Source organism: Phoca vitulina, unplaced genomic scaffold, assembly GCF_004348235.1.
Source record: "Phoca vitulina isolate PV1807 unplaced genomic scaffold, GSC_HSeal_1.0 scaffold76, whole genome shotgun sequence".
NCBI lineage: Eukaryota > Metazoa > Chordata > Mammalia > Carnivora > Phocidae > Phoca > Phoca vitulina.
In genome coordinates this window covers 1716578-1741179 of record NW_022589779.1, presented here as the reverse complement: position 1 = coordinate 1741179, position 24602 = coordinate 1716578, and the positions used below count along the sequence as shown (strand labels likewise).

General features: G+C 37.2%; 1 protein-coding gene across 21 annotated transcripts in view; it reads right to left on the bottom strand.

Annotated features, from left to right (window-relative positions):
* Positions 1 to 24602, bottom strand: part of PPFIA2 (PTPRF interacting protein alpha 2) — a 469533-nt gene that overhangs the window by 182737 nt on the left and 262194 nt on the right. For all 21 annotated transcript variants that reach the window (XM_032393724.1, XM_032393725.1, XM_032393729.1 and 18 more), the window contains one exon: positions 1278 to 1379. In XM_032393724.1, coding sequence (XP_032249615.1) covers positions 1278 to 1379 — 102 coding nt within the window. The remainder of the gene's footprint in view (positions 1 to 1277; positions 1380 to 24602) is intronic.

The window sequence follows — 24602 nt, the reverse complement described above, 5'->3', positions numbered from 1 at the left end:
GTGTGAATTCTCTTTACCATAAAAATAAGACCCTGATGAATAAGGAGATAAATTGAGTTTGATCATATAACCAGTATGGATACGTGGTACTCCTCATTAAAGGCACAAGCTCACTGTTTATGGAGCTATTATTTTTATAGTATTCTCTAAGACCAAGCATCAAATGAATACACTATTAACAATACCTCACTTTCTCATTTTTTAGCATTGATCTGCCAGAGTTTTAATACTGAAAATATTTTTCACCTACTTCATGTTGAAATTGAACTATATATCCACATAAAAGTGTTTTCTCCTCTGCATTCTTTTAATAGAGAAACTCTTCTCTAGTAATAGGTATAGGTAATCTGGTGATTTATATATTTTATGAAATTCGGTGACTATTTCTTCCAAACAAGAAAATATAGCACCTTTGATCAAATTCTGGACTTCAGTGTTACAGGGCATGAGACTGAAAGAGACATGGGTTTCCAAGAGCAGAAGATAGAAGAGTCCATCAAAATCATGACATCAGAACTGGAAGTCTCCTCAATCATCTTCCAAAATAGAGAAGCTATGCCTCTTTTAATTAGGAGAGTTCTGCGCCAGTGGTTTTATACATTTTAATGAGGTGAGGACCAATGCCAAGCCACTTCCTCACATCACCCCATAATGGAAACTCATATTCCCCTCAAGCCTCTCTTTCTCTGCCCATCTCCAGCCTCTGAGTATTGGCCCCCTACTCCAATACAACAGTTTGAAAGTTTGAGGCTATCGAAATCCAGTCCTTCTTTTTAAAATCAGAGAAAGCAAAGGCCAGAAGGAATAAAAACATTTTCTGAGGCAACATGGTGATTTGGAAGTTGAGACTGTAATTTAGGTTTCTGGCCTTCCTGTTTTGAGTTTTATAGAATAGTCTCTGTTACTTGAAGTAACAGACTATGAGTTGGTGTCTGCTTAACGTCTTCCTCAAGTTTTTATTTTATTTTTATTTATTTATTTATTTTAAAGATTTTATTTATTTATTTGACAGAGAGAGACACAACGAGAGAGGGAACACAAGCAGGGAGAGTGGGAGAGGGAGAAGCAGGCTTCCTGCGGAGCAGGGAGCCTGATGCGGGGCTCGATCCCAGGACCCTGAGATCATGACCTGAGCCGAAGGCAGACGCCTAACGACTGAGCCACCCAGGCGCCCCTTCCTCAAGTTTTTAAATGTTTATATTCTTATGAGTATACAAGAGATAAGGCACTGAACTGTATATGGAATTGATTCCAAGCAGAGGCGGTTTTATACTTACTCTTGTGTTGTTTCTTTCAGCTTTAAGTTCAGAAATTTCTTCTTCCTTTTCTAGAAGTTGCTCCCTACAGGCATTTAATTCTTTTGTCAGTGCAGCAAATTCCTGAAAAGGGAATAAAAATATTTGAAGACATATTTCAGATATTAAAAAAATGTTTCCCACAGGAATAAAAAAAATCAAAATATAAACTTGAATGTGAAAAATGGGAATAATGACTTCAATGACTGGCCTATATGTATATATATTGCTGTTATTAAATTAATTGGATTCCAATGTTCAGAAAATGCTAAACCATGATATTTAGCATTTACATTTTATTGTAATATGCTGCTTCAGTGAGTGAATATAAGATGTTTCAAAATATATCAGATACAGCACATTGAAATTAACAGTAGTATGATAATATATTAGTAATATAGAATGATTTAAATTTGGCTAATTTTGTGAACAACTCCAAAAATCTTACACTTCCATTCCTACTCAGACTGAGTATACTAAATCATCAAAAACCAAACACAAAACAAAACAAAACCACTACCAAAAGCAACCACAAAAAATCCTACTACATGTGTATTCAGAGATTAAGAAATTCATTTATATGTTAACACGATGAAGAAAGCAAATGTACCTCTTACAAAATAATAAATATCTAAGAGTTAAGAACATCATCCTGCAAATTATTAATTTATGCATTGTTCAGTCCTTCCCTCTGAAACATGAGCTCCACGTGAACTGGGACTTTGTCTGACTTCACTGCTACACTCTCAATGTCTAATACATAGCGGGTGCTCAATAGTATTTATTTTCAATAAGTGAAAATGGATCATGTTGTTAGAAAAAAATATTGAGGGTTCTGGAGTAATCCTCTCTCCATGTGACAAGTGACAATTTAGAGGATTCTTCAATGGCCTCCCCAAAATAGGATCAGAAATTGTATGATCTGGGTATTCTTACCATGAAGCAGAGACTTTCAACACAGTAAAGATTACATAAAAAGAAAATCAAGAAACTTAATTCAATTATTCGGCTACTCTAGCTTATAAGCAAATATATTTTAAAATGATTTTGAAAAACAGTAAACAGGCCCATGCTATCATTATGATTATCATTAAATCATTTAAAGTGATTCCCAGTAATAAAACTGATGCTTGTCAAATATTTAAATATTTGGGAAACAGGCTGAGAAGGCACTGTCAGAAGATGAAAAATAAAGATGAAAATCAGGGAGACAGTTATGGTTAACCTAACCTCTATAAAGGGAAATATAGTCAAAAGTAAATGTGCTATGGTGAGCGCTGTGAATTGTGTAAGACTCTTGAATCACAGACCTGTACCTCTGAAACAAATAATACATTATTTGTTAAAAAAAAAAAAAAAAGAAGAAGAAGATAGCAGGAGGGGAAAAATGAAGGGGGGGAAATCGGAAGGGGAGACGAACCATGACAGACTATGGACTCTGAGAAACAAACTGAGGGTTCTAGAGGGGAGGGGGGTGGGGGGGATGGGTTAGCCTGGGGATGGGTATTAAAGAGAGCACGTTCTGCATGGAGCACTGGGTGTTATACGCAAACAATGAATCATGGAACACTATATCTAAAACTAATGATGTAATGTATGGTGATTAGCATAACATAATAAAAAAACCAAAAACAACAACAACAAAAAAAGTAAACGAATATGATGATTATGCAAAGCTGGGAAAGGTTTAGGGTTTATATTTTTGTTTGCTTCAAACCACTTATTTTGCTCAGTTTCTTTCTGAGTGGCTTTAGCCCAACTGGGTACTTCAAAGACCTCAGAGTAGACTGAGAGCTTAGAATCAAGATGAAAGAGTTCATTGTTACATTTAGGCTGGCATTACAGATAAATGTTTTCTCCCCTGATTGCTGCCTGCTTAAATGTTGTTGAGCGGGTGCCTGGGTGGCTCAGATGGTTAAGCGTCTGCCTTCGGATCAGGTCATGATCCCAGGGTCCTGGGATTGAGTCCCGCATCGGGCTCCCCTGTTCCTTGGGAGCCTGCTTCTCCCTCTGCCTCTCTTTCTCTCTTTCTCTGTCTCTCATGAATAAATAAATAAAAATCTTAAATTAAAAAAAATGTTGAGCATATTATTTTAGTGGAGAATGGAAATAAGCAACAAGTAGAAAACAATAAACATTTCCATAAAAAAACAAAACTTTATAAAAACAGCATAATTTTGATGGAGAAAAGAAGAAAGTGATGATGCTACATTATATATTGTTAACATGTAGGCATTTAGATGTAATCTTATCCTTACGAAGATTATTAGACAAAATATAAATCAAATCTATATTTAACATCAGACCACTTTTAAAAAACTTAAATCTAGGTCTACCTTTCTAGAGATTTAGCTTACTATCTACAGAAAGATAAAATGTCAGAAGGAAATGTTTCTGAATTTTAACATGAGGTATTTCCAGGTGGTAAAATAATAGGTGAGCTTTGGTTTGGTTTGGTTTGGTTTGATTTTGCTTCCTCCTATGTATTTTTAATAATCAAAACTCTCTACAATGGAGAAATATGCTTTTTATGCTTAGAAAACAGAGAAAATACAAATCTATAAGTGCATAGAAGCAATCATATATTCAAAACCAAGCACAGAAATTGGTCATGATGTTATTGGTGCTAGATGACTTTGGATTTTTTATTTATTATTGTGGAACTGAATCTGAGCAAGCTATTTGGTGTCTCCATGTATTAAGATTAATTTTAAATTTCTTAACTTCCTAGAAAATTTCAAGCAGTACTCTGATGTTCCTTATCTCATCTTGCTCTCTAAATAACCAGTGGGGGAGTCTCATTCTGATTTGACAGCTGAGGAAACTGAAATACTAAGACCCAAGTCCAAGTTCATGAAGTGCACAACCCACACAAAGTGAGTTAGACTGTGAACACAGTTTTCCAGAACACTTGTCTAGTAGTGCTTTTCCCCTATTCCATCTGACCCTAGCTGTTTGTCAGGTTTATATGATTCAGATTTGGAGTGCATTTAGCTGTATTTTTTCCCCTTACCTGAAGAATTAGATAACCATTACTTACAAGTACCTGTATTATCCTTCTTCATTAGTCCAAAGGGAGTATGGGGGACCTAAGAGGCCCAAGGCAAAGTATACCTTCCATGCAGAGCAGCATGAATTAGACAAGCACATTCCGTGTATCCGGGACTGCAGTAGAGGCAGATATCTCATTGAGAGCTAATCATCACATGTTCTTACACTTTTCCTCTGACATTTCTCTCTTCTGTATCTACTATATATCTTTTATGAGATGATAATAACACCAAATATAATTAACATTGATTCAGCCCTTACAATATGCCAGGTACTCTGCCAGGCAATTATATATTGATTATCTCATTAATCATAATAAAACTCTGTAACAAAATACTAGAATATCACTAAATAAAACTATACACTCTTATGTAATCCAGCAAACCCACTCCTCGGCATTTACCCAAAGGAGTTGAAAAAATATGTCTACACAAAAACATGCACATGGATGTTTATAATGGCTTTATTCACAATTGCCAAAACTTGAAAGCAACCAAGATACCTTTCAATAGGTGAATGGATAAACTCTGGTACAACCAGACAGTAGAATATTATTCAATGCTAAAAAGAAATGAGCTATCAAGACAGAAAAAGACATGGAGGAAACTTAAATACATACTACTAAGCGAAAGAAGCCGTTCTGGAAAGGCTATATACTATATAACTCCAAGTATGTGACAGAGGCAAAACTGTAGAGATCAGTGAATGACAGGGGTTAAGTTGGGGGAGAGGGATGAACAGGTGGAGCGCAGAGGAGTTTTAGGGCAGTGAGACTACTCTGTGTGGAGTAATGTTGGATACATGTCATTATATATTTGTCTAAACCCACAGAATGTACGACACCAAGAGTGGAATAATTACCAAGAGTAATGTAAACTGTGGACTTTAGGTGGTAATGATGTGTCAATGCAGGTTCATCAATTGTAATGGACGTACCACTTTGATGGGGGAGTTGATAATAGGGGAGGCTGCGCATGTGTGGGGGCAGAGGGTGTATGGGAAATCTCTGTACCTTCCCCTCAAGTTTGCTAGAAACCTAAAACTGCTCTAAGAATATAAAGTCTTAGAAACAAGTCTCACTGAGGCCTAGAGAAGTTAAGAAATTTGCCCAATGTTAGACAGTCAATGGTACAGGTGATGACAATTTGTTGTTTTTCCCTCCTGATCATAGGCTCTCCGTTTCTAATTGGTCCTTCGTTCAGTCATTGTAAACGTTATATCTCTCAAGCTCACAAAACTTTTCAGAGCTTCCTACTTTCAACACACCAAATGTAAACAGATTTTAACTTTTATAGTTCACACTGTCTAAAACATGGCCCTTTCATAATTAATTCACTCTATTTCTCATTGAACAATAGCAATTATCCTTTTGAGCAGGAGTCACTTTGCTCTGCCCTGAGCATTTTATATAAATTACTTAATCCCTTCCCTATTTCTCAGATGAGGATGCTGAAGCTTATCATGGATGAGTAACTTGTGCAAGGTCACACAGCTAAAAATAATCCACCCTGATTCCAACACTCTTTAATTTCTGCAACACTACCCCCTTTTGGCTGAAAATGAAAAATCGTCAAATTTCTTAATAGTACCAATTGATACAAATTTATCCCTCTTATCCATCCATCCACACAACACTTATTGGGCACCTACTACATTTCAGACCCACTGCTAGGTGCTGAAGATCTAGAGATAGCATAGTTGCTGCACTTGATCTCACAGACCTTTCAGAAATCACATTTAAGGCACATTAGGGATTTTCGTCACTCAAAATCCGTCACTAAAGTGACACACACTTAACTTTTTAATGTTAGTCTACCTGCTTAGAGACATTGTTGATTTGCAGGTGACTCTCACCCTGTAAAGCCTCCTTCTTAGAAGGTCTGTCTTCTGTATCTACCAAAGATTTTTCTTTCCTGCTTCAATTTCCACCTTTCCATTTCCTCATCTCTCTTCTTTTTTCTTTCTTTCTTTTACATACTATCTCTTATATCTGTAATACTCTTCCACAACCTCTCTGCCTAACTAATTTATTTATTTATTTTTAAAGGGTTTATTTATTTATTTATTTAGAGAGAGAGAGAGAGAGAGTGAGCAGGGGGAGGGGTAGAGGGAGAAGGAAAGAGAGAATCTTAATTAAACCCTGAGCAGAGCCTGAGCCTGACGCAGGATTTGATGGCAAGACCCCGAGAGATCATGACCTGAGCTGAGATCAAGAATCAGATGTTTAACTGACTGAGCCACTCAGGAGCCCCCTAATTTATTTTTATGTTACCAGTTTGCCTTGTTAATGCTCTACAGTACCTTGTCCAAAATCTATTAATGCATTTACTAAATTGGTTTTAAAATAATTGAATTATGTGTTCATCTCCTTCAAGTAACAGTAAGATCCTTTAATGCAAGGTTATTATCTTCTTTATTTCTATATCCTCAGGATTTAGCATAGTTCCTGACAAATTATAGACAATGAATCTTTGTTGTAACAATAAATGAATGGTTCACTTTCCCTAAACTTTTTTACTTTAATACTAAGACAATATTTAAAAGGTATAATTTGGTAGTTATTTCTTTTTCTGAGTGAGATCTTTAGAATTTGTTCCACCTAGAATATGTCTGATATCCTTTTTACTTTGTAGAAGTTGTTTTTGTCTACATTTGAAATACTATACTATGCTATATTATACATAGCAATGGCATTATCGTCTGCTATATTTTGTTGCATGTATATAAAGTGATACTATTATTCCCAATAATTCATGCATTCAGATTTATTGTTTGTTCCTTGGCCATATTATATTGTCTTGTTCATTCTCAGAGGAAAAAAAATGCTATTTTATGTTATTTCTCTAGTCTATTGTTTCCCAAACTATAGTCTACAGAACTGTATTTCTATGAGTCTCAGAAAAAAAATCCATATTTGGGATTTTTGGGAATGAATTTGGGAAATGATGTATGTTATATATTATGCTCTTGGGACTATACTATAGACATCAGAATATTAGAGATTCTGAGGAAAGTTGGGTTTGTGGCCAAGAATTGGGAACAACCTGGGTTTCCATCTATAGAAAATGGGTGAATTAAATATAGTAAATGCACATGATGGAATATTGTGCAAAGGGCAGAATGAATAGGCTAGATCTTTTCACAGCAACATGGAAAGATTTCAAAAGTATAATTTTGAGTGAAAAAGGTAAGAAAGAGAACACAATGTGTAATATAGAGTATTTTCAGAAGCTGAAGACAGCAAAGATAAAGAAAACTTCATTCATACTCCACCATTTCTGAATTCAAAGGAGTCTGTAGGAAGAGGTGAGTTTGCTTTGAGTCACTGACACAGGATAGTAGATCAGTTACCAACCACAAGCCATATTCAGCAACTTTTCAGACCAATCATTTTGTTTCCTAACAACAGTCCGCCAAAATTCCTACTTTTTCCAAGTAGGAAACAAACCAAAATGACTTTCCCTACTCTACTTTTTTCTTGGAATTTTAAAGAGTGGTCAAGACACAAAGAGCCATGTAAGTACCCTCAGGCCAAAGAGAATATACTGTTCTTTCTTAACATGGACTCATGTACCTAACACACACACACACACACACACACACACACACACACACATTCCTATGGGCACTCCCTGTGTATTGACATTATTCTAAGTGCTAGGGAGATGACAATAAAGAAAGCAAGTTAAAGTTTTTGTTCTCAGTATGTTCATACACATTCAGGCATTCACCATTCAAGCAACTTTTATTCAAGAGTGAATCATTTCTTTTTTTTTTTTCTAAAGATTTTATTTATTTGACAGAGAGAGCACAAGCAGAGGGAGAGAGAGGGAGAAGCAGGCTCCCTGCTGAGCAAGGAGCCCGATGTGGGACTTGATCCCAGGACCCTGGGATCATAACCCAGGCCGAAGGCAGCTGCTTAACCGACTGAGCTACCCAGGCGTCCCAAGAGTGAATCATTTCTAGCTATATCACCATCAAAACTAAATCAATTCACCATGTAGATTAGTTCCTTTAAAATATAAAGCAAAAATAAACTATTGGGACTACATCAAAATAAAAAAACTTCTGCACTGCTAAAGAAACAACCAACAAAACTAAAAGACAACCTACCAAATGGGAGAAGATATTTGCAAATGACATATCCAATAAAGGGTGAATGTCCAAAATATATAAAGAACTTATACAACTCAACACCCAATAAACAAATAATCCAATTTAAAAATGGGCAGAAGACATGAATAGACATTTCTCCAAAGAAGACATACAGATGGCCAGCAGACACATGAAAAAGTGCTCAACATCACTCAGCATCAGGGAAATACAAATCAAACCCACAATGAGATATCACCTCACACTTGTCAGAATGGCTAAATTTAAAAAATTCAAGAAACAACAACTGTTGGTAAGGATGTGGAGAAAAAAGGAACCCTTTTGTGCACTGTTGGTGTGAATGCAAACTGATATGGCCACTGTGGAAGACAGTATAGAGGTTCCTCAAAAACTTAAAAATAGAACTACCCTAGGATCCTGTATCACACTACCAGGTATTCACCCTAAGAATACAAAAGCACTAATTTGAAGGGACATATGCACCCCCATGGTTATTGCAGCATTATTTACAATAGCCAAACTATGGAAGCAGCCCAAGTGTTCATCAATAGATGAATGGATAAAGAAGGTGTGGTCTGAGTATACAATGGAATCTTATTCAGCCATAAAAAAGAATGAAATCTTGCCATTTGCAACAATATGGATGGAGCTAGATATAATGCTAAGCAAAATAAGCCAATTACAGAAAGCCAAATACCATATGATTTCACTCATATGTGGAATTTAAGAAACAAAACAGTGAACAAAGGGAAAAAAAAAAGAAAAACCAACCAAGAAACAGACTCTTAACTATAGAGAACAAATTGAGGGGTACCAGAGGAAGGGTTGGGGGGGGAGATAGGCGAAACAGATGAAGGGGATTAAGAGTACACTTATCCTGATGAGCACTGAGTAATATATGCAACTGTTGAATCACTATATTGCACACTTGAAACTAATACCGCACTGTATATTAACTACACCATAATTTAAATAAATAAATATAGCCAAGCAGAAAACATATTTTTTCTATTTTATATATATATATAGAAAATATATAGAAAATATTCTATATAGAGAGAAATTTTTTTTGTTAGTATCTTAAAAAAATTGAAAGTATCATTTCTTACACCAAACACAAGTCATCTAATTTCTGTGCACCCCTAATTCTAATTTACAAGTCTTATAAAAAAAACTTGATTAAAAGAGATTAACTAACTCTATGGGCACCTGGGTGGCTTCCTCTGTTGTGTTTGACTCTTGGTTTTGCCTCAGGTCATGATCTCATGGGTCCTGGGTTGGAGTCCTGTGCAGGGCTCTGGACTCAGCGGGGAGTCTGCTTAAGATCACCATACATTACATCATTAGTTTTTGATGTAGTGTTCCATGATTCATTGTTTGCGTATAACACCCAGTGCTCCATTCAGTACGTACCCTCTTTAATACCCATCACCAGGCTAACCCATCCCCGCATCCCCTCCCCTCTAGAACCCTCAGTTTGTTTCTCAGAGTCCATAGTCTCTCATGGTTCATCTCCCCTTCTGATTTCCCCCCCTTCATTTTTCCCTTCCTGCTATCTTCTTTTTCTTTTTTTAACATATAATGTATTATTTGTTTCAGAGGTACAAATCTGTGATTCAACAGTCTTACACAATTCACAGCACTCACCATAGCACATACCCTCCCCAATGTCTATCACCCAGCCACCCCATCCCTCCCACCCCTCACCACTCCAGCAACCCTCAGTTTGTTTCCTGAGATTAAGAATTCCTCATATCAGTGAGATCATATGATACATGTCTTTTTCTGATTGACTTATTTCGCTCAGCATAATACCCTCCAGTTCCATCCACGTTGTTGCAAATGGCAAGATTTCATTTTTTTCTGATGGCTGCATAATATTCCATTGTATATATATACACCACATCTTCTTTATCCATTCATCTGTCGATGGACATCTTGGCTCTTTCCATAGTTTGGCTATTGTGGACATTGCTGCTATAAACATTGGGGTGCACGTACCCCTTCAGATCCCTACATTTGTATCTTTGGGGTAAATACCCAGTACTGCAATTGCTGGGTCATATGACAGCTCTATTTTCAACTTTCTGAGGAACCTCCATACTGTTTTCCAGAGGGGCTGCACCAGCTTGCATTCCCACCAACAGTGTAGGAGGGTTCCCCTTTCTCCGCATCCCCGCCAACATCTCTCATTTCCTGACTTGTTAATTTTAGCCATTCTGACTGGTGTGAGGTGGTATCTCAAGGGAAAAACAAAGGGGGGGAAATCGGAGGGGGAGACGAACCATGAGAGACTATGGACTCTGAGAAACAAACTGGAGTTCTAGAGGGGAGGGGGGTGGGGAGATGGGTTAGCCCGGTGATGGGTATTAAAGAGGGCACGTACTGAATGGAGCACTGGGTGTTACATGCAAACAACGAATCATGGAACACTACATCAAAAACTAATGATGTAATGTATGGTGATTAACATAACATAATAATAATAATAAAAAAAGATCCTCTCCCTCTGCCCCTCTCTCCACTTGTGCGTGCAAGCGTGCATGCTCTCTCTCTCTAAAATAAATAAATAAATCTAAAAAAAAAGAGATTAACTAACTCTAGCAAAGCCCATACTGGTCCCCATCTCCCCCAGGTCTGTCAGATCCCCAGAGCAGAGGTAACCTGCCTTTGTGTCTTAAAAGTGGTTTTGCCTGGGCCTTGCTGGCATCAGAGCTAAGGATGAACTTAAGTAATTCAAGTGTCTGAGTTGCTACTATTTCAAATAATAGCCCTTGGGTCAGTGAGTTGTTCTCAATTGGTTTCATTCAAGAAGCTTCTCTTGTTTTGGTTCCTGCATGTGTTAAAAGTGAAAGCTACAAGGGCAAGATACAAATTCCCTCAGTTTCTGCACCTAATTACAATCTATAGGAGTGACTTGGACAGGAGGAGAGTGTTCAGATTCAGAGTTTCCTCTGGCTATCATTTCTCTTCCCTTCACCTCATGCCTCTTTTTACCTGGTAAATCACCACAGCCTACTAGGCTGTCCATCTTCAGACAGATGCAGAACATTCTACTTTTATACATGCTCATCTTGAGATGCATTTTCTGATGTTTAATATTAAACATAGGACTGAAATAGACCGTAAACTTCTCTGACTCATTTCAGGATGGTATGCTGACTTGAGGGGGTTTATTTGGAAAAAGAAAAAGGACATATTTTCTCATTAACTAAATGTTTGAAAGGCCTTGATTTAATAGGTGAATCCTCACCTCAGAAAAGCAGGTCAGGAGAAGCTGCATGACAAGAGGGAAATTCAACCTTTTAATTTCAAGTCACTGACACCAGGCAGCAGTCTCCAGAGTAATCTCTGACAATCCATTCATCATAATTACAATTTTAACACTCTTTACCTTCCAATTAAACCTGCATTCTCTAATCTTGCGGGCCACTTTATTAATTATGGTGATGGCCTTATTTCTGCAGTATATCTGAGTATATACTGGCTGAAAAATCATAAGTGCAAACCAGTCTTAGAGAGAAGAGAAAAAATAAAGGATGAGCTGGAATTCAGCTTCACTAAGCACCACCAACAACCTCACCAACCACAAAAAAAGCATCTTTTAAGTTTATTCTCCAACCATCTAACATTTGTGCAAATCAAAAATAGCTCTGAGGAAAGCATATGGCATGGAAGCATGCTGACTTGACCATCCAGCATTTAAATTAGACAAAATTAACGACTTCAAAATGTTTTTATAATGACTTCCTTAGGCTGTACCCCCAATTTACCACATTTTGGTGTCTCCTCTTTTGAAAATTGAAAATTCTTCTAGCATTTCTATTTGTAATCTTCAGTGGAAAGCTTTGGATTTTAAATCAACATTTCTTTGGTTATAACTGCACATAAATTTACATGTATAATGATACATATCTCCTTTCCTACACCATAGGACATATTTTCTAGAACAAATTAATAGCAGAAATATTACATTGAAGAGATGAAGACAAAAAACAAAAAGTCTTAATATAGTCCTTAAATTTTATATATATATAAATATATATATATATACACACACACAAATCTCAGAATATCAGTTATAAATTAACAAGAGTGTAGAAATTCAGTTTGAAAATAAAAAAGCATGTGTTTTATAGAAATTAATACCCCATCTCTCTCTCTCTGTGAGTATATATCTATACATTCATTTTTATTATTATTATTATTGCCATATCATGTTATATAATCAAATGCAGTGTTAATGACCTCTGGTCTCATAATTGCCTCCTAGACTTGCATGAGCTCAGGAAAAGCTGTCATCCAAAATTACTGTGTGAAACAGCCACGTCTCATGGTCAGCCCTGGGCTAGATAGCTTGGAGGGAGAATCGCCTGCATAGCTAATACAATTTGACAGGCACAACTGGACTCTCAGAGTTTGCACAGAAATTGTTGAGTAAGCCTGCCCAATTTAAAAGGAAAATGAGATTTAAACTCTATGCAAATAACATTTTGTGCCCCCTTGATTTTTTTATGTATCCATATTCCAACAAGAGAACTATGTTGCCTTTTCCTTAAAACTGCATAATAGAAAATTATGTTAATGTATTACAGTGACCTGAGAGATGTGAGTCTGTTTAAAATCAAACATGCTACAAGAACAATTTTATGTAGATGGAGACATAGGTACTGGGTAACTTTTGTTTTCAAAAATCTTCCAATCAAGGAAACTGCATCATCCAAAAAGTGGGTGTTTGTTGAAATCAAAGATAGGTGCTGCTGTCAGGCAGGCTCAGGCTGTCTAACCATGAAGCCATGTTCCTGCCATGCCTCATCTATTACATTCCCACTGAAATGTTCCTATCTTATATCTTTGCTCTGCTCTGCTTTCTAGTCTTTAATTTGTCCATCTGTGTATAGCGCTGCCCCAGGTAACAGATGCTCTTTAAAAGCAGGTGTTAGAAATGATTCAGCTTTGTTGTTGAATACTGGAGGACAGGCAGTGCTATCATAGATTGGTTGGGGACCTATTTCGAGGGAAGTATATTTTTCAGTACCCCAAAATTGACTACTCTGTCTACATTATGACTTCTGTGGGCCTTAGGTACTTTTGCCTTTGTGGGCCCCTTCGTTCATAAAAAGTATTAAAAATTATATTTTATGATTGTGTTGATATAAAGATTAATATAATCCAGACTGGATAATATTCACTTTTTTCTTTTAATTTTTAAAGTAATTGGAACATTTGCATGGGCCCCTAAGGATACTGTGAGCCCAAAGCAGTGCTTTCACTGTGTCTAATGGGTAAACTGGCCTTATATACTCTGCCTACTCATAGAAGTTATATATGGCTTAGTCCAAACAGTACCAGTTTCAGAGTGAAACAGACCTAGGTTCATATCTAGGCCAATAGCAGTGAACTTTTTAAGCCACAATTGTCTATCTAGGCAATGTAGGTAGCAGTCCCTTCTTATTTGATTGGTGTAAAAATGAGATCATTAGTCCATATGATCCAGCAAATGTGCTCCTTCATATTTACCCAAAGGAACTGAAAAATTATGTCTACAAAAATCCCTGCATATGGATATTTATACCGGCTTCATTCACAATTGCCAAAACTTGGAAGCAACCAAGATGTCCTTCAAGAGGTGAATGGATATATAAATTGTGGTACATCCAGACAATGGAATATTACTCAGTGCTAAAAAGAATGAGCTATCAAGCCATGAAATGACATAGAGGAACCTGAAATACACATTACTAAGTGAAAGAAGCCATTCTGAATAGGCTACATAGTGCATGATTCCAATTATACGATATTCTGGTAAAGTTAAAACTACGGAGACAGTAAAAAACAAAACAAAACAAAACAAAAAAAGAGCAGTTGCCAGGGTTTGAGTCAGAGAGAGCTAGGACGAATAGCGTATAGAGAATTTTTTAGGTATAAAAATACCAGTATTATACTATAATATTAGATACATGTTATTATACATTTTTTGAAATCTATAGAATGTACAACACCAAGAGTGAACTGTAATATAAGCTATGGACTTGGATGATACTGATGTGTCAATGTAGATTCATCAATTGTAGAAAATACCATCTGATAAGGGATGTTGACAATGGGGGAGTCTCTGCATGTTGATAATGGGGGAGTCTACGCAAATCTATGTACCTCCCTCTCAATTTTGCTGTGAATCCAAAACTGCTCTACAAAAATAAAATCTTAAAGTAAAATAATAATAATAATAATGAAAAGAATGAGATCATTTGTACAAATGTAACTAGCATAGATCCTGGTTACAACAGATGTCCAATAGATTATAGACACTCTGTAATTTTTGAGCTATCTGTAGTTATTCTACATATAATTTTGTTTTCTTCTAAGACCCAGTTTTCTATATTAGGATAGTATATTTCATTAGGTGCTTTAGGAAATCATGCAGTTTTTTCCCCCCCATTCATGGCAACTGAAGTGCAACTTGAGAGTCACATAACCAACTTAAATAAATCAGTTAAACAAATTTCATTGAGATCCCCACTCCACCCCCACACTCGCGCGTGCACGTGCACACACACACACACACGCACACTTCTTTGAGAAGATCCTAATAATAAATCAGGGACAGCAGGACTGCTCTCAAGAAGTGGAGATCCCACTGTATCATTAGTGGAGCAGCATGATAAAAATGATTGACATTAATGTGACAGAATTAAAACACCCAGCACATTTTTATAAGAGAAAATGGCTTGTTGTACCCATTTGCTCCTTTGCACGGAGTATATTCTTACTCTTCCATTAATTTGGATGATATTACCTAAAACACATCAAGTAACACACTCTGTTCTCTTAAGCATCATATTAATGTCTATAAAGACAGCAATGATGAAGACATTTTCTGGTCATCACAAAACTGTTCTTAGGAGCCCTGTACAATGCATGTGACATCATCTGCTGTAATTCCCTCCACACCTCTGTGACTGAATCTATTGCCACTTCCCTGGGGCTTACACAACACTGGAGATGTTGTCTGGAGTCCAAAGTGAAATTACAGGATAAAACACATCGGAGGAGTTTTCAGTGAACCCTTGTGTTGGTTGCTCTGAGATGCTGTTTGAGGGCAGCCCAGTTGCCTACAAGTCTGGCCAGAGCCCAGGGTTACAGCTTGAAGCCTTTTATAGATTTCCTGACTCAGGTGAGTAGGATGGGCTATGTTGAGTTAAGATCCCTCCCTCTTGGGTGCTGGCTCTAAATTTGAGTAGCTTTCCAAATCCTAACTTTGAGTAGCTTCTCTAACTCCCAAATCCTGCCGTCCCTTTGCATATTATTACTGAAATGACAAAGACAGACAAACTCAATGGCCTAGAAAAAAAACTGAAGACACAGTCCAGGCATCCTTTCCGTTTAACCTGCTCCAGCTCCCCCCTGTACTTTTCCCCAAATAGGAAAAGCCCTTAGGCCTGGTCTTACTGTATCAGATATATGAAAAAAGAGAGAGGAAGAACACCAGAAAGAAACCCTCACACAGGAACCAAGCCTTTTAGTTCTCTAACCCAATTAATGAGCTTGTCCTGGAGCTTGACTCATTCTTACGGAAAGAGAGGGAACGAATCCTTTATTCCTACCAATGTCCAAAAGATACTTTTTGCTCATTTGATTCTTGAACATAATTTGAAAATTTATTTATAAATTTATTTTAAAATTTATTTATAAATTTATTTTTAATTTAAAACTCAACATTCTAAGCACGTTAGTAAAATCACCTGGCCCAGGAAGCCTTGTAGCTAAAGCATGTCAAGGCTGAGTCATTGCCAACCGACAACTCTGTTGGCAGGAAAAGCCAATTTTCAACAGCTCTGACGGTGTAAAGCAGGAGGCATGTTTGACAAGCTGCTGCGTATTAATTTAAAAGGCTTTAGCATCTGGTTAGGTAACACCTGCTGTGGCGAACACTCCCAGGCACACAAGATAGCATTCAGGCTGAATATTTAAATCTCCTACATAGCCCAACAAAGCTCTAACTCTAAACAAAACAAAACTAAATCATGTCTCTAATCAACAGAGTTATAATTATATAGCCAAAAATATTTGGGCTATGACATTGTTTGCTATTCACAGAGTTAAAATGCTCTGGTGGGTGCCCTAGAAGTTATAAAGGATATTAAAACATATTGTCCTGCCATGGAAAATTCTACTGTGTGCAGCATTTAGAAGAGGAACGCAGCTCAGAGAGTAACACCCTGTGTTCTATTATGTTGTATTAATATAAAAATAAAGCAGAATTTGTCAGTGAGAAAGGGGAAGGAATGGCACCAAATAACAGAGAAAAACAACAGGAAAGAAAAAGCTGGCGGGGGTCTTCCAAGCACTCTCTCTCTGAAAGGAAGTCTCAAGGATCACAGTCATGTGAGAATAGGGGTAGAGACAAGTATATGTGTGTTCTGGAACTGTCAGGACACACCATCATAACATGGTGCCATTAAATATTCAAATAATATAACACGTTCTGAGCCCATGGATACCAAGAAATATTCTTAGAATAATTGAATTTTCTGTGTCGTTTACTGCAGAGAAGAGACCTGCCCTTGTCAGCTCAGTTTGGATACCAGGTCTGCTTGACAATTCTATTTCTCACCATAAATTAAAAGTTGACATTTTGATCATTTCTTTATTGGCTTCATAAAATTTTATTGAATGCCTCATATGTAGGAGCTCCTGTACTTTTTTCAGACATTATAATGTGTACAATGGTGAAGCAGACATGGTAAATAAAGGTAGCTGGAGCAATCACAAAACACTGTGATCGGTGCTGTCATGGGGCTATATCCTCGCTGCTCAGCATTCAACTAACCCTGCAGGAAGTATGTGTATGGAGGGAGCATCTAAGACGACATGTGAGAAATGACTAAGAATTAGGCAGGCAAGGGGTATGTTGAGTAAAATATTTTCCAGATCAAGGAAACAGCACGAACAACTTCCTAAAGTCAAAGCAAGCAAACAAACAAAACACTTAAGTACACTCAAACGGTAACACTCTTAGAAAAAAAACCATAGGGGTAAACCATACTCTTGGATTATGCAGTGGTTTCTTAGATATGACACTAAAAGCTCAAGCAACACAAGAAAAATAGATAAAATGGACGCCATCTGCTATGGCCTGAATTGTGTTCCCCAAAATTCGTATGTTTAAGCCCAGATCCCCAATGTGATGGTATTCAGATGAGGTCATGGGGGTGAGGCTCTCAGGATGGGATTTCTGCCCTTTTTAGAAGAGGAAGAGACACAAGAGCTCTCTATGATGTGAGGACACAGTCAGAAAACAGCTGTGCGCAAGTCAGGAAGAGAGCTTGCCCACGCTGACACGCTGGACTCAGATTTCCAGCCTCCAGAACTGTGAGAACATACATTAGGGTGAGCCATCCAGCCTGTGGCAGCCCAAGCTGACACCATCAAAATTTTGACACCATAAAAACTAATAATTCTTGCACTTCAAATGAAATCATCCAGAAAGTGAAAAGACAACCCACAGAATGAGAGAATTTTTGCAAATCATATATGTTATAATAAGAACTTGTTTCTGGAATATATAGATGACTGTTACAACTCAATAATAAAAAGACAAATAACCCAATTAAAGAATGAGCAAAAAGTCTGAAGAGACAGTTCTCCAAAGATATACAAATGGCCAGTGAGCAAATGAAAAGATATCTGACATCATACAAATTAAATACAAATTAAAACCACCATGGGATACCACTTCACACCCACTAGGATGGCTATAATCAAAAATATAAATAATAACAAGGGTTGGCAAGAATGTGGAGAAGCCTCATACACTGCTAGTTGAAATGTAAAATGGGGGCGCCTGGGTGGCTCAGTCGTTGGGCGTCTGCCTTCGGCTCAGGTCATGATCCCAGAGTCCTGGGATCGAGTCCCACATCGGGCTCCCTGCTCAGCAGGAAGCCTGCTTCTCCCTCTCCCACTCCCCCTGCTTGTGTTCCCTCTCTTGCTGTGTCTCTCTCTGTCAAATAAATAAATAAAATCTTAAAAAAAAAAAAAAAGAAATGTAAAATGGTACAGCTGCTTTGAAGAAACAGTATGGCAGTGTCTCAAATGGTAAAGCATAGTTATCCTATGATTCAGCAATTTCACTACTAGGAATATACTTAAGAAAGTGCAAAACATATGTCCACATGGAAACATATACATGGATGATCATAGCGGCATTATTCATTATAGCTAAAAAGTAGAAACACCCAAACATCCAACAATTGAAGAATGGATGAAAAAAATGTAATATATATGTAAAATGGAATATTATGCAGAAATAAACAAAATCCTGATACATGCTATCACATGGATAAACCTCGAAAATATTATGCTAAGTGAAAGAAGCCAGCCCCAGGGGACCATGTTTATTGTACAATTCGATTACTAGGAAATGTCCAAAATAGGCAAATATATATAAACAGAAAATAAATTAGTAGTTGCTAGAGGTAGGGGAAGTGAGGAGATTGGAGGAGGTGATAGTTAAGAGATGTGCGATTTCTTTTGCAGGTAATGGAAATGTTCTAAAATTGATTGTGGTGATCGATGCTTAACTCTGTGAATCTAATAAAAAGCCAATGAATTGCACTTTAAGTGGGTTAACTATAATGCATACCACATTTTATTGTGCTTCCCTTTATTGCCCTTAGCAGATAATTGTGTTTTTTACAAATTGAAGGCTTGCAGTAACCTTGAGTGCAGCAAGTCTGTCAGCACCATTTTACCACAGCATTTGCTCACTTTGTGTCTCTGTGTCACATTTGTAATTCTCCCAATATTTCAAACTTTTTAATTATTAGTATATTTGTTATGGTGATCTCTGATCAGTTATTATGACCCCCTGAAAGCTCAGATGACAGCATTTTTTAGCCATAAAGTATTTTTATTTATTTATTTTTTAAAGATTTTATTTATTTATTTGACATGACATAGGAAGAGAGGGAACACAAGCAGGGGGAGTGGGAGAGGGAGAAGCAGGCTTCCCGCCGAGCAGGGAGCCCAATGTGGGGCTCGATCCCAGGACCCTGGGATCATGACCTGAGCTGAAGGCAGACATTTAACGACTGAGCCGCCCTGGTGCTCCATAAAGTATTTTTTAAATTAAGGTATGTACACTGTTTCTTCAGACATAATGCTATTGCACACTTAATAGATTATAGTATATGCACAGGGAAACCAAAAGAATCATTTGACTCACTTTATTGTGATAGTCACTTTATTGCAGTGGTCTGGAGCCAAACCCACAGTATCTCCAAGATATGCATGTAAATGGTATGTGAATGATGTTTCAATAAAACATCTAAAAAAATAGCAGTTCAGTACAGCTGCAGTGGAGTATAAGCTATGCTATTTGTTTTGGTCTTTGATGAAGGGAATGGGAGCCATGGAAGGGATTTAAGCAGGTAAATGACATTATTAACTTCCTCTTCCTTCATATGAGTTTAGCTACTGCTCAAAGACATTGAAAAAAAAAGAAAAACAAATTTCTGGACTTGCCCAGCAAAGGACTAGATTCTGGACCTTGCTAAATTTATTAAGGTAACAACACCCTGGCATACTCTTTTTTAGTAAAAAGGAGTCTTCTTGTGGACACCTAATTCATTCAATTTCAATAACATTTGTTTATTGTTTGCTACTGGAAATTTTTTCATTCCTATCCTTTTGATCATCTTGGTGTACCTTCCCTAGCAATAATAATAAAAACAACACTTTACATAAGAAATATGCCATTGTTCCTTCTTCTCCCAGGGACTTCCTCTAACATCTGAATCTTTCTGGTCAGTAGAAACAAGAAGAATCTCAGAATACTGCTTTCTTGAGAAGCGCTTTGTAAGACACATTTTTCAAGAAGAATATATATGGAAAACCACTCATCTATATTAACCTTTTCAACTACTCATAAGAAATCTTTGGCAAAGACTTAGCCAGGTGCACCTGAATGGCTCGGTCAGTTAAGCATCTGATTCTTGATTTCGGCTCAGGTCATGATCTCCGGATCGTAAGACTGAGCCCCCCCATCAGGCTCCACTCTGATCATGGAGCCTGTTTAAGATTCTCTCTCTCCCTCTTCCTCTGCCCCTCTCACACCCCACCTCCTGTGCCTGTTCTCTCTCTCTCAAACAAACAAACAAAAAGACTTAACTAAAGTTGGGAAAAACTCTTGACTTATCTGTATTGTAAAGATATTTACTCATTTACGAAATAAGCCCCATCAATATTGAATTGCTACATAAACACACAGTGCATAAAATTGCATATAGAAAGTGAAATGTATAATCAGCTACATAATAGATCGATTTTTACTATCTGGCACCAGCTTTCTATAGCTGCATCAAATAAACCACTTATGTATTGACACTCTATCCTCCGTTGCCTGAGACAACCTGAAATAATCACCTGTTTCTTGAAGCAACCTCATAATATTCCTCTTGCTGCAACTTTACACAGGAGCTATTTACTACCCCAGACCTGGTACCCAAGATGAATCCTATTTGCCATTCTGTTCTGGAATTGTGTTTTTTTTTTTTTTTTTTTACATCTTCTTCAAAAAATAAAGTGTTTCAAATAGTCCAAGTTAGAAACTTCTCCTATAGAAAGTTCTTCAACTGCAGAACCACGACTTGGATTATCATTTGTTTACATGCATAAATTATGCAGAGACATCACCATGGAAAAGCTATTTCCCTTGAAATGAGGGTCCATAATACTCCTTACTTGTTTTGGTTTTTTTTTCCTTAAGCTAATGTTTTTTTTGTGTTTTTTTTTGTTTTTTTTTTAAAGATTTTATTTATTTATTTGAGAGAGAGAGAATGAGAGAGAGCACACGAGAGGGGGGAGGGTCAGAGGGAGAAGCAGACTCCCTGCCGAGCAGGGAGCCCGATGCGGGACTCAATCCAGGGACTCCAGGATCATGACCTGAGCCGAAGGCAGTCGCTTAACCAACTGAGCCACCCAGGCGCCCTAAGCTAATGTTTCTTGAAAGAATGAAAAGCATCTAGGAGTCAAAGTATATATTCAGATGTTCTTTCTTCCTAATTTTATCTTTTGGTGTTAAACAAGTTTATTTAATAATATACTTCAAGAGGAACAGCATATTCTATGAGTGAGAATTTTACACAGGAAAAGTAAGAGAAGGTTATAACTCTCAGGGAAGAAAACATTTTCAACCCATCCTTCATGTTGAGTTTTTACATTTTCTTCTTCTTTTTTTTTTAGATTTTATTTACTTATTTGAGAAAGAACACAAGGAAGCGAGAGAGAGCATGAGTAGGGGGGAGAGGCAGAGGGAGAGGGAGAAACCGACTTCCCGCTGAGAAGGAAGCCCAACTTGGGGCTCCATCCCAGGACCCTAAGATCATGACCTGAGCCGAAGGCAGACGCTTAACCAATTGAGCCATCCAGGCGTCCCTACATTTTCTTTTAAACAACCTTACACTTGTAAATATATACTAGCACCCAGTCCCATTCTGTAGTAACTTAATTGCTCTGAAATACAGCTAGTGTCTTCTGATTGTGTTCTTTAGAAACCCTGTATCCCTCACAAGAAGTAAAAATCTAATTAGTGTTCCTCTGCTCCCAGTACATTAAAGAAGGGTTAGCCTTCTAATTAGCTATAAGTTTGTTAATTTTGCTCTATTACTTTGAATAGATCACTCTTAGAATCATTTGTGGTGAAGTCAATGGTACATACAGAAGGGGGACCCTGATGGAAGATCTTGACAGACATTGAAATGTGAATTGTTCAGAACACAATGATACATAAAACATAGAAATAAAATAATCTTTTAAAATTAATGAGAATTTTAGGAGAGTTAACTCTCATTTTAAATTATTCATGCCACTCTTCCTTCGACTTTCATTAACCTACGGTAGTAAATCTTCAGATCCCAATAAGACAGAAAACTAGAAGCTTTAATTCTAATCCAATATAAAAATCTCTGCGTCTAGATGGTAAACTGTGAGAGCCAGAACTGAGACTTTTTTGCCTCTGCTACACTGCCAGCTCCTTGTGCTGGGCCTGTCATAGGAACTGCATTTGTTAAATAAAAACAATATTAAACTGTTCATATTTAGTAATAACAACGTTAATGCAAGTTAATAAGCCTTTTAAAGAAAAAACTAGTAAAATCTTGCTTCTCATAAAGCTATTGATGAATAAATTTTAAAATATGGCATACTAGTTTCATTCTTTTCAAAGTGTTATTCTTTTTTTTTTTTTTTTTTTTAAGATTTTATTTATCTGACAGAGAGAGAGAACAAGCAGGGGGAGCAGCAGAGGGAGAGGGAGAAGCAGGCTCTCCACTGAGCAGGGAGCCCGATGCAGGGCTCGATCCCAGGACCCTGGGATCATGACCTGAGCCGAAGGCAGACGCCCAACTGACTGAGCCACCCAGGCGTCCCTTGAAGTGTTATTCTTTAAATATTTTACACTTATTTTATATTATGTGCATTGTAATTCTAATATTCAATATCTTTTTTTTTTTTTAAAGACTTTATTTATTTATTTGACAGAGAGAGACACAGCGAGAGGGAACACAAGCAGGGGGAGTGGGAGAGGGAGAAGCAGGCTTCCTGCCAGGCAGGGAGCCCGGGATCATGACCTGAGCCGAAGGCAGACGCTTAACGACTGAGCCACCCAGGCGCCCCATAATATTCAATATCCTTGAGAACAGAATTTGCTATTTATTGTTTCTTCTTTTTTTTTTTTTAAAGATTTTATTTATTTATTTGACAGAGAGATAGCGAGAGCAGGAACACAAGCAGGGGGAGTGGGAGAGGGAGAAGTGGGCTTCCCGCTGAGCAGGGAGCCCGATGTGGGACTCGATCCCAGGACCCTGGGATCATGACCTGTGCCGAAGGCAAACGCTTAACGACTGAGCCACCCAGGCGCCCCTATTTATTGTTTCTTCTGATTCTAGCACAAGGCAACTTAGTTCTTCTCATGATTTAAAATAGTGATTGCAAGCCCATATTTGGTTTATCTGATCTGTAGGAATTCTGTAAGGTCTGGCTGAAAGACCTTCCTTCAGGAGAATGTACTTTTCCTTCTGCTAAGCACTATGAAGCAGAGAGTACTTTAAGTTTAAATAATTAATAAAAATATGAACTCCCACCCTTTTCAAGGGCAACATCCTGTTAATCACTGCTGTTGTTGTTGTTTTTTCTAAACCTAGTTTCCTAACTCAGGTTTATACTGATAGTCTTCCTGACATCTTTTTGCAGATTTCTTCTAGGCTACCCTGTCTCTGAGGGTGTGGCCCTTTACAGGTTCTGGATTGATGTAGGGGTTTTAGTCCCAACTCTGTTTCTTCCTCCTCTGCTCCCAATTTATCCCATTGGCATTAAACCCAAGTTTCTAGTTCTTTGGATCAGCAAAGGTCTTCAGGTTGCTCCAGTCTTCAGAAAACACTATACTGGTATTTAAATGGCCTATTTGGTGCATTTTATGTAGGCTTTTGTACTGGGAAGCTTTCAGACTTTCATATTTGCCACATTGGCAGAAAGTAGAAATCAAATATGGGTAATATATTTACAGATATTTTTATGAAATGATAAATCCAAATCACCATTTATTCAACATTTTTAAAAAATGACTGTCACATGTCAAAATTCTGCTGGCATCACAAAGATGGATAAAATAGGTTCTGGCTCTTAAATTCTGCTTACAGTCTAAGGATGTAACAGACTTGTTCCAGATATACTGTGATATATAGTATATTGTGATAAAAATGGAAAGTTATTCTATAAAAGTGGAGATAGAATTTTTCTTTAATTCAACTATGTATTATAAAAACTTACATAGAACCTGCACTCATCATTGCTGGAGGGATTGCAAAATGGTGCAGTCACTTTGGAAAACAGTTTGGTACTTCCTCAAAATGTTAAACATAGAGTTACCATATAACCCAGAAATTCCATTCTTACTTATATACCCAAGAAGTATAAAAACACATGTCTATACAAAAAAGTTATATATGATTGTCCATAGCGGCATTATTCATAATTGCCAAAAAATGAAAACAACTGAAATGTCCATCAACTAATGAATGGATAAACAAACTTTTATCCATTGAATGACAGATCTATACAATGGAATATTATTTACCAATAAAA